General features: G+C 34.2%; 1 protein-coding gene across 6 annotated transcripts in view; it reads left to right on the top strand.

Annotated features, from left to right (window-relative positions):
- Positions 1 to 10,027, top strand: part of RCOR3 (REST corepressor 3) — a 57,579-nt gene extending 47,552 nt beyond the window's left edge. For 4 of the 6 annotated variants that reach the window (XM_033200147.1, XM_033200145.1, XM_033200146.1 and 1 more), the window contains 2 exons: positions 6,502 to 6,743; positions 7,204 to 10,027. In XM_033200147.1, the coding sequence (XP_033056038.1) occupies positions 6,502 to 6,743; positions 7,204 to 7,548 (587 nt within the window). In that variant the 3' untranslated portion in view covers positions 7,549 to 10,027. The remainder of the gene's footprint in view (positions 1 to 6,501; positions 6,744 to 7,203) is intronic. The other 2 variants (XM_033200148.1, XM_033200149.1) reach the window with 2 other exon arrangements.
- Positions 10,028 to 11,344: the final 1,317 nt, after the last annotated feature.

Raw genomic sequence — 11,344 nt, forward strand, 5'->3', positions numbered from 1 at the left:
CCCAAAATAGCTATTTTAAAGAGAATTTTAAAGTGTCATATTGTCTTATATGCCCATGCATTTATATGGTGCTCAGAAGTGTGTCTTATAAATAGTATAATCATGTAGTAACGTCCCCTGTACCTGAGTTTCAGTGCAGTTAAGGGACGTAATTTCAGGGTCTTTTAATACACAGTTTACTATCTAGAAGTACTTATCTTAGCAGGCAATTGTTTTTGTTTTTTTGGTAAACCTTTATATTATTCTAATGACCAATTTAGTTTTCCAAAGTAATAATAAACTTTTGATATTAACATGTTTTAATTTGAATAGCACTTTATATGCAAGACATTTTACACATATATTTCTGATTTGACACTTACTTGTTAAATGCTTTATTTTATCTGGCTTATAGTAGAAGACTATTAAAGTGACCTGCAGAAAAAAATATTGACTCTGGCGCAACTAGTGAGATTTACAACTTTACTATTAAATAAGTTTTTTTGTTACTACTCTTTTGAAACCAAACATATTGAGATCATTTCCTTTCCTAGGGCTTAAATATGTATTTCCCACCCTACTTTCCTGTTCCATCTACTCATATAGTTGTTAACTAAATGTTAACTATTTAACTAAGTTTCCCTTCTTTCTTTCTTAATTGGAAGAGAGGGGAAACCATGCTCAGATGAAATAGGAATGTCTGTTTACACTTTTGTAATCAGTCACCTTATTATGTTAATTCTAGTTCTACCTATAGTTATAATTTTAATAGAATTCTTCAAGAGTCTCCAGGTAGGATATCATTAATACTTCTAATTTAATCCTCTTAAAATATTTGCCAGGAAAGGTACTTCTATAGTTTCTATCAGTTGTTCCAACCCTAAGTATCTAATTTTTATTATGACCAAATTTTATTATGACCAATAATGATCTTTCCATATTTGTGTTAATGATAAAATATTCCTGTTTGTAGCTTATACATATATAAATACTTTTCTCTAACCTATAATGCATTTGGAAGTTATCCTAAAATCCAACTTGATATTCATATGATAAACAGCATTCAGAAATTAAGAATTTTTAAAGGGGCTGGGTGTGGTGGCTTACACCTGTCATCCCAGCACTTTGGGAGGCCGAGGTAGGTGACTCACTTGAGGCCAGGAGTTTGAGACTAGCCTGGCCAACATGGTGAAACCCCATCTTAACTGAAAATACAAACAATTAGCCAGGTATGGTGGCGCACACCTGTAGTCCCAACTGCTTGGGAGGCCGAGGCAGGAGATTTGCTTGAACTTGGGAGGTGGAGGTTGCAGTGAGCCAAGATGGCACTCCAGCCTGGGCAACAGAGTGAGACTCTGACTCAAAAAAAAAAGAATTTAAAAAGGAATTAGATTATTCTAGGTGTATCTTTTTTCCATGTAAAATGGAATGATGGTTAGCTGTTTTCAAAAAGCAGTATGTTTAAATTATAGTACAAAACACTTTTTTAAAGTATGTAGAGGCTAGAAGCATGGTATACGGTATTTGCATTTTAATTATAAGCCGCCTCTTAAATATATTCATTTCCTAGTCACTAGTGCTTAAAAAAAATGCTTCCCAACTAAAATTTATGCTACTTTAGGATAAACAAAATTTTTTCCAATTGTATAAAGATGTCAGCTTTAATTAGTTATTTTTATATAGTTATTTTTTATGTTTAGTTATTTTTTATAATTACTACCTTTTTATATAAAACAGAAAATGACAGAACTATGTTCATGTGACTTAGGCTTATAGTAAAAGTTACCTTTTCTTGTAGTTCACTCACCTTTTTAAGATAAATGAATTTTCAAGTCTATAAATTGTTTTTTTTTCCATCTCATACTAACAAAAAGATAGAAGGGTTTATAAAGGAGAAAAAGTAGATTTGGCAGTTGCTTAAAAATAAAAGGATGGTAACACAGTACATGAATGATCAAAAGGAAGTAGAACGAGGAGATTTATATCTTTCCATCTGAAAAGCACCCTTTTGCTTTAGAGATTATTTTTCTATTATAACAGATACCATAAGAATGGAGGTTCAAAAGTATAATTGTCAGCCCTCTGATACACTTACATTAAATAATTAATGATTCAAAATTTCCAGCATTTTTGTAATGGAATAATGTAACTTACAATGTGAATTTGACTTTTAGCCCCTTCCATGTATACATCAGTCACTGTTCTGCTGCTACTGCTACCTTTTCTACCTTTTAATATGGAATTCTTGAAGAGATTTATAGGAGGTGGAAAGAAATACACACTCCCAAATGGCTTGAGTTTAAAATGTATGTCTTAATGATAGAAGAGAATCATATCTCTGGAGTTTCTAGATGTTACTGTATTCCTGTTATTTCAAAAATATATTTTTGAAAAATTAATGTTTCCCAGTTAAACTAAGTACATGTTCACTTTAATAAATTTTGCTGTGAAAGCCAGAAAAAAAATCCTCTGAAATTTGATTATCTATAAGCAGCTTACCATGTTTCGTCTTTTGGGTGTGTGTTTTTTTTTTTTTTTTTTTTTGTGGTCCAAAATCAATTTTTTTTTTTTTTTTTTTTTTTTTTGAGACAGAGTCTCACTTTGTCACCCAGACTGGAGCACTGTGGCAGTATCTCGGCTCACTGCAACCTCCACCTCCTGGGTTTAAGTGATTCTTGTGCCTCAGCCTCCCGAATAGCTGGGACTACAGGCGTTTACCACCACACCCGGCTAATTTTTGTATTTTTAGTAGAAACTGGGTTTTACCATTTTGGCTAGGCTGGTCTCGAACTCCTGACTTAAGTGATCTGTCCGCCTTGGCCTCCCAAAGTGTTGGGATTACAGGCATGAGCCACCATGCCCAGCCCCAAAACCAAATTTTAAAAAGTGGTTTTAAACATACCAAAGGCAGCTATCCATGCTATCCCTTCTAGCTAAACATAACAATAATTTAAAAAGATTCAGATTCTGATTTTACAGTTGGGAAATACCACATAAATTCTCCTGAAGTTACCACCATCTTACTAGCCAAAGAGTTAAAAAAAAAAAAAAAATGTGTGGACAGACTCCACTAATTCAGAATGTCTGATAATTCAGATAATGGCTGTGCTAATGTCTCTACTGCTAATAAAAATATCTTCTTTAGCAAGTTAAAAGTATTGACAAGAAATATTTTAAAAAGATGTTTTGCATTGGGTAATATAGATTCCTGGTTGGAATATGTGGGCTTTCATAAAATGTAATGATAACAATATCCTAATGACTTATATTTTTATGTTAATTCCCAAATAAAACTTTATAAAGATTATAAGGTATCATCTGCCAGCATAGAAAGCCAAGTTGTTTCATTGTAGCTTTCAAATGAAATTTAGAAATTTGACTGAAAACAGTTTTTTTCTTCCTGGGAAACGTACTATTTGTCTGTTTATTCCACTCATCTTTGAAAATGACCTCTTTCCCTAGAAGTGAGACTTAACAACTATAGTTCAAGCATACCTTTTACATCTTCAGGAAGGGAGATTGACTTAATCATATTTAACTCCCTTCCTGAGATAGTAGTCACATCACCTTGTTTATTATCAACTATGAAAAAATAATGGAGTGCCCTTCCCCAGGGACAGACTGAAACTAGGGTAGCTCTGATGCCATAAGTTGTGAAAGTTAGTTGCTGCTCATCACTACCACCTGCTAGTTGTTTCAGACACCTAGCTGGAGATTATTTTAAAGGAGCAGTCTCATTGAGTCAGTTGGGGTTTCACTAGAGTTTGCCTAGTTGCTAGCAACCGTTTAGAGTTTAAGAGTTCCATCGTCTAAACAAAATGCTCTTGAGCCATGCCATTCTGAGTGTGAAGGTGATGAAAAATTCAGCTATATATATCTAATACCTCTTGTGGTTTAGGGAAGAACAATCGTATTTCCTTATTTCCTAAGCACTTCCTGCGTACTCAGCATTGTAGTAATGCTAGTGCTGCTTTGTATTTTCTAGGACAGTACTTTCCAACCTTTTTCACATCATGGTACACGGAGAAAATTATGAAATTTGTCACAACACACTAGGGCAAGCAGATGAAGCTGCTCTTGTCCAAATGAGATTGCCAAGGAGCTCCAGCTATTCCAGACCCCGTCCAGCCATCCTTCAGGCTGAGGGGATTTGTTCTCAGGAACAAATGGGCCTAGATATTTGTTGGAATATCTAGGTTGGAATATCTGAGGTTGGAATCCTCAGCCAAACTACAGAAGTCTACAGTGTGGTCTGAGCCTTAAGAGTTTAACTGGCATACATGAGTTAATTATAAACATATTATAGTTAATTATAAGCATACTTGGGTGAGTTAGAAAAAGCTGTCAACATTGAACATCTCTAGAAACACTCTTACAGGAAGTAGTTTTGAATTTAAGATATATAATTTTACAAATGTAACAATATTGGTGACAAGGTAAAGTCCATTGAACAAGAGAAAATTAAGTGGAAGATCAAAAGGAGTATAGTCAGAAGAAGGGGCACTTATTTAATGGAATCAGACTTGGGAACAACTTAGAGTTTTGGAATATATTTTGCAAAATAAGTGTTCTGAGGTTTATAATATCTTTAGACTTGGACTCAGAGTTAGTTTTAATGTGACTTCTTAGGACTACAGTCTCATCTTAGACTGTTTTAAGGTTTTCACTTCTAAACTCATGTGTTCAGTAGGTTTAGCCATTGCTAGAATGTAAATTAAGTGTCCCTTATGAAAATTAGTAACTGATAGAACATTATATGTAGTTTCTAATTAGTAGTTAATCTTCAGTGCAGCAAACTCAAATTTAGAATTTAGAAATGGCACAGAGACTCACCCTTCTAAGAGTTGCTATTTTCTAAAATGTAAAAGTAGTAGAGAAGTACTTGAATATATAACAGTAACTCCTATCAAATATCCTTGGATTTTTATTACCAAATAAACTCTCAGTGGAATCTAGTCACTATTAGAATTTATACTTAACTGTGAAGTTCAAACTGGAAATCAACCTCATGGGTTTAAAGGGAGTATAAATTCATTTATGCTGATAAAATATTATAAACAGTATCTATCGTTGTTACTTTATTGTCATGTACATGTATTTTCCTTTGAGAACACAGCAAATGAGCATAGCTTACAAACCCAGAACTCTACCTTAAAAATGGGATATAATTAGAGGATAGTAATGTCAGATCTGCTGTCCAGAGTGCTCTTAGATAAAGGAATTCCCCTTAGAGTCAAGCCCAGCTAGTTTAATGTAGTCAGAGATGCTTATTTCCAAATTCTCAATTTAAAGTAAAGCAGAATTTAAAAGTAGGATTGTTACATCATGATAGTGCTTTAGGGTAATTGAGTATTTCATATTAATTGGTATTGGTAAGAATAGCATTTCTGCTGGGTATTAACATATCCATATATTCTCTCATCTGTGATCATATACATGTTGTTTATTTAAGCCCCCATATTTTTGTCTCCTTTCTCATCTCTTTCATTAATGAGTTACTGTTTTCTGGTATTTTTAAAAGCAGTTATCAAATTATAAAAATTTTCAACAACTTTTCTATTTTCTATTCTATTTTGAGCTAAGTGCATCTGCTTCTAGAATGAGTCTGTGAACTTCTTTTAGAATTCCCTTAAGAGGAAATTATCTATTTAAAATTCTATAGTATAGTTAACAATCTCAACTTCTTAATCAATTATTACCCTTCATTATAATGAAACTTCCTTAGTGTAAAGTTAGGTTCTCAATTAACAATATATATCCCTTCTTAAGTTTAAGATAGTGATGATGAGCACAAGTGCTCTTCAGGTAGTCATTACTGTTACCTTATTCTTTAAGCTATAATCTTACATCCATTCAGTCTTTAAAACTACTAGATGAGTTAAAATCCAACTGACTCTGAAAAAAACTTCCCTTTTAAAAATCCACCAACTTGTGATGATTCTCCTGCTTTTCATGTTTAAGTTCTTACCTAATTTCAATTTGTTGGTACCCTGGTGGTATAGGCAAGTATTCATGTTGAAGTTAGTATTAAGACCAAAATTATAATGCTTTTCTTAATGGGGGAACCCTAAGGCTACTCACTCAGTCCATTGAGGGGATAAGAGAGATGGCTCATTCCCATCCAGTTTTGTTTACAAACGATGTTGCTCAAATTTAGGTGACTGGCTACTAGGGAAATAAATGAATGTGGAATTGAGGATGGAACAAAGAATTCAATGCTTTACAATAAATGGACTGTATTTGAGAGTTCAAGAGAGGATTGGAGAAAATAACTGAGTATGTAAAAAATGGTAAGTTTCTGATTGTTCAGTTGAAGGCAAGTGGCTGGCTCGATGAAATGACATAACTGATAGTTTTCATCTGTGACCCTGATATCTTAGCCTGTATCTCAGAATTGAGAACTGAGCAGAGTTTGTCAGAAAGGATTGTCATTGCTGGTATCTTTTGTGTGTGCATGATGTATAGTACACACAGCTCTCCTTATTGATCCTTCACAGGTGTATTATTTACTTTGCCTTCCAGGTGTCCGCAAATATGGTAAAGATTTTCAAGCTATTGCAGATGTAATTGGCAACAAGACTGTTGGCCAAGTGAAGAACTTCTTTGTAAACTACAGGCGTCGGTTTAACTTAGAGGAGGTATTGCAGGAGTGGGAAGCAGAACAAGGAACCCAGGCTTCTAATGGTGATGCTTCTACTTTAGGGGAGGAGACAAAAAGTGCTTCTAATGTGCCATCAGGGAAGAGCACTGATGAAGAAGAGGAGGTGTGTTTGTGTATGGAATTTGAGCTAATATGAGTATAGGAATCACCATTTTGTGTGGTATTCTGTAAGGTTAATTTGTCAAGAGGACTAGCTAAATTGAGCATGAAAGGTTGACAATACACTTACTCAGTGGTGCATCTCTCGTGACTCTTAAGTCATAATGACATGCTAAGTTCTGATTCTAGAAGAATGGAGTGTATTGTTCTTTCATAGTCTTATTTTTATTTCCAGTGTTAAGCTGTTTACAAATAAAGATGCCTGTTTGGTAGCCTCGTTGGTTTTTGGTTTTTTGTTTTGTTTTGTTTAAAATAAAAGAAGCTTGTGCTTCCAATAAACACTGGTGTTATGTTTTTGTTTTATTTTTATTTGTTTTGTTTTTCCTGTGACAGCCCAAACTATATTGTATTAAGTTCATTAGGACTTACATCTCATACGTGTATTTTTGTTTCCTCACCTCTAGGCACAGACCCCACAGGCTCCTCGGACACTGGGTCCATCACCTCCTGTCCCATCATCCACTCCAACACCAACAGCCCCTATTGCCACTCTGAACCAGCCTCCACCACTTCTTCGTCCAACACTGCCTGCTGCCCCCGCTCTTCACCGGCAGCCTCCTCCACTCCAGCAGCAGGCTCGGTTCATCCAGCCCCGGCCAACTTTAAATCAGCCTCCACCACCTCTTATTCGCCCTGCTAATTCTATGCCACCCCGTCTAAACCCAAGACCAGTGTTGTCCACGGTTGGTGGTCAACAGCCACCATCACTTATTGGAATTCAGACAGATTCACAGTCCTCACTGCACTAAAAATTAAATTGGACAGACCTGCAGTAACTTTTCACCCCATCATTACACCAATGCTCATCTGACTGATGAAAAAGAGGAAAGAATAATCATTTCTAGATACTGAGGCTGCGAACTAGTTCTGTGGCAGTGGACTAGCATAAGTGGATGTCTAAGAAATTTTTCAGTCCACTAGACTAAAATGTTACACAACAAAAAGCCTCCAGTTAGCCTCCTTTCTAGAGTATATGTTCAGCAATGTTGATCTCATAAAAGGAAAAAAAAAAGATTTAAGTATTCTATATACCAAGTTTTTGTTTTGTTTTTACTGTATTTATTTTATCGAGGTTCTTTATATTCCTGCCTCTTCATAGTCAAGGCTCTTAGTACAGGAATATTGACTTAGGAATTGTGAAAACTCCTTAAGTTTCTTAAGTTAAGGATGTTCGGCTTTTTTCTTTAATTTAATTTTTTAAAAACCATTTTCCTATGTTAGGAGTGCAAGAATAGCCAGCATTTCCGATTTTGACATATGTTCATTTTATGCATATTTAAGAAATTATAGCTGCATATCCCTTCTTTCAAAAAATGTTGCTTTTTTTTCTAAAGGAATTTTAATATGTTCCTTTAAAAGAAAGCAATTTAATCAATTGCAAAGCAATTATATAAAACCACAAAGAATGTACTGAACCTACTAACCCTTTAACATACAGTTTAGGGTCCTAGCACAGAGTCCTTGTTTAAAGGTCATTGACTCATCATCTATCAGTAATGAGAGGATTGGAAGAATAATTTTGCATACAAATGAGGACTTAATTTGTTGAAATATAATCTCTAAGTTCCTTGAAAATGGAGTTGGGTTTTTTTTTTTTGTTTCTAAATGCTATCTGCTTTTAACTAGTAGTTGCCTACATCTGGGGACTTCAGAGAAGAATTATATTTTGTTAGTTATGTAGACACAGTGGTTATGGAAGCATTTATTTACAGTACCCTTTTCGTGTTTGGTTTCTGAACTTAAAATTGCCCTTATACTTAATAATATGGTCTGCATTTAATATGAAAAGTGTTTTCTTGATAAATCTCTATTGTACTATTTGGATACATTTGTGTATTCCTTGCAGCCAACCTGTATTCGTGGGATTGGTTTAGGGTTAAATCATCAACATTATTTCAAAAATAAATTTAAGAATTTGTTCTGTGTTATCTAAAGATGTATCAGTATATTGTCACAATTGTGCTGTTAACTAAAAATGCTGAGACCCCTTTTTATAGAAAAACAAAAAGACATCAAGTCTTCTTAATTCAACCCATAATCATTAAGTACTTACAAAGAATATTTTACAAGTGATAGTATTTCAACAATGTGTAATTAATATTTTTGATACAATGATTTCATATTGGAATCATTATTTGTGCAAAGGGACAGATCACTTAGATTGCTATACTAGTGGACATAGGCTAAATGTTTGCACATTCATATTCTTACTACGTGTAGAATACTTCACAAAATAGTCAACATAAGGCCCTAATTTATGTTTTGAAAGATCATGTTTTCCCAAAATATTCCCTATCGTTGGCTCCACAGCCTTAAAGTGCTATAGATTTAAATTCATTGATTAGTTTTAATTTTTCATTTTAGACCACTTATTTCCATAAATACCCTACGTACTGGCATATCTGAAACTCTTTTTCCAGGTTAGGTTCTTTTCTTTCTCATTGAATCATCTTAAATAGTTCTTGGACCTGAATTTGGCTGATTTAAAATTCTTAATATTCAACAATTTATACTTATTTTTTCTTTAAAAGCCACAGGGGACAGTTATGTATCTTAAAATAGCTAAAGCATTTTTTTAAAGCACTTAGATTGTCTTATGTATGTGCATACTATACCTTTACAGCGTTTATTGTCTTGTCTCTTGTCAGTAGACCTTCAGTACACAGTATGTGGGATATGTCAGTCAAGTTGGTCAGCACTAGCATCTGTCCAGTTGTTCAGTATATTGTGATTCATTAAAAAATCTGTTCTATCCAGACATGGGCCAAGGTGCTGTATCTGAGGGATGTGCTGTAATTTGATTTACATGCATTAGAGCACACAGTAGAAAAACCTTAGCTTCATTAGTAATATGACACATGTATATAGTGAGATGTCTTTATTGTGTGCTTTGCATATTTTGTAAATATTTTGCACGTCATTATTTTTCTTTTTTGTTTAAGCAGTGTTTGGCCTGGAAGAGTGATATGCTTGCTGCTTAATCAAAGGATTAAAGATTTAAAGATGTCTATGTCTTCTATTTTTATATAATTTCATGTCCTATGAGGAATTTAGTACCTCTTCACTGTGAAATTTGAAATAATGATTTTTATAAAAGCAAAACTAGAAATCTTTTAATGACAATTTTCATTAATTTCAGGGTTATCATTTTTGAAAAATCTACACCAAAGTGGTTTTTTAAAATTACATAACTAAAAATAAATCACACTGTGGATACGTCTTATAAAACTAATGGAAAAAATGTTTTTCTATATGATATAATTCTAGTGTAATATGGATGAGGTAAGGGTAAGTTATGATCAAAACTTGTTCTTAATAAGCTTGCAATTGAGTAAAATAGAATATAAAATAAAGGTGAAATAATATGAAATTTTGTCTTAATGTAGGCCTACATTCTTTTTAGGAATGGATGTAGAGAGCAAGCCAAGAACATGACTATCATTTTTAAGAATATTAAAAATTGCAAGTACAGTCATGTCCCTTAACAATGGGGATATGGTCTGAGAAAGGTGCTGTTAGGCGATTTTGTTGTGCTGTGAATCAGATTGTACTTGTACAAACATAGGTGGCAAAGGCTACTACACACCTAGGCTATATGGTATAGCTTTTGCTCCTAGGCAACAGTCCTATGCTATACAGTAATATACTGTACTGTATGTACTGTAGTAATGTACATAGGCAGTTATAACTGGTAATATCTGTGTATCTAAACATAGAAAAGGTATAGTAAAAATACTATATATATTTATTTATTTTTTGAGACAGGTTCTTACTCTCTTGCACAGGCTGGAGTGCAGTGGTGCGATCTTGGGTCAGCAACCTTTGCCTCCCAGGCTCAAGCGATTCTCCTATCTCAGCCTCCCGAGTAGCTGGGATTACAGGTGTCCGCCACCACACCTGGCTAAGTTTTTTATTTTTTAGTAGAGATGGGGTTCCACCATGTTAGCCAGACTGATCTTGAAGTCCTGATCTCAGGCCTGTCTTGGCCTCCCAAAGTGCTGGGATGACAGGTGTGAGCCACTGTGCCCTGCTGATGTTATAATTTTAAAGAACACCAGTGTATTTGCAGTCACTGACTGAAGTGTCGTGTGGTGCATGACTGTACTTGGGCTAAAGTACCTAGTTTAGTTATTAAGTATGTTGTATTAATTTTATGTTCCCTCCTGTTATCAAAAGGTTATGAATATTAATAACTGCTAACTAGTTAACACTGGGGTGTCAGGATCTCCTCAAAAAGAAGAATAATCTGACTTAGAACTCTAAACAGAATCTCTCTCTCTTTGTGCATGCCCAAAATAAATGACAAATACATTCTTATTAGAGGACACACAAGAAAAATGTGTTTTTAAATTTAGCCATTCATTATAGATTATATCGTTTATAAGAAAATAATAGAATAAATGAATACAGAAAGAACCCAAGAATCAAGTTCGAGAAACCATTCCATATTAGAAAATGCCTACAAGAAACTTTTCCCATCTGATGTATGGTAGTACCTAAACTTTTCTTCTAGGAAAAAGTAGGTCATGTATAACTCCCCACAAC

The sequence above is a fragment of the Trachypithecus francoisi genome, unplaced genomic scaffold (genome assembly GCF_009764315.1).
Source record: "Trachypithecus francoisi isolate TF-2019V2 unplaced genomic scaffold, Tfra_2.0 Lachesis_group5, whole genome shotgun sequence".
In the NCBI taxonomy this organism is placed as follows: domain Eukaryota; kingdom Metazoa; phylum Chordata; class Mammalia; order Primates; family Cercopithecidae; genus Trachypithecus; species Trachypithecus francoisi.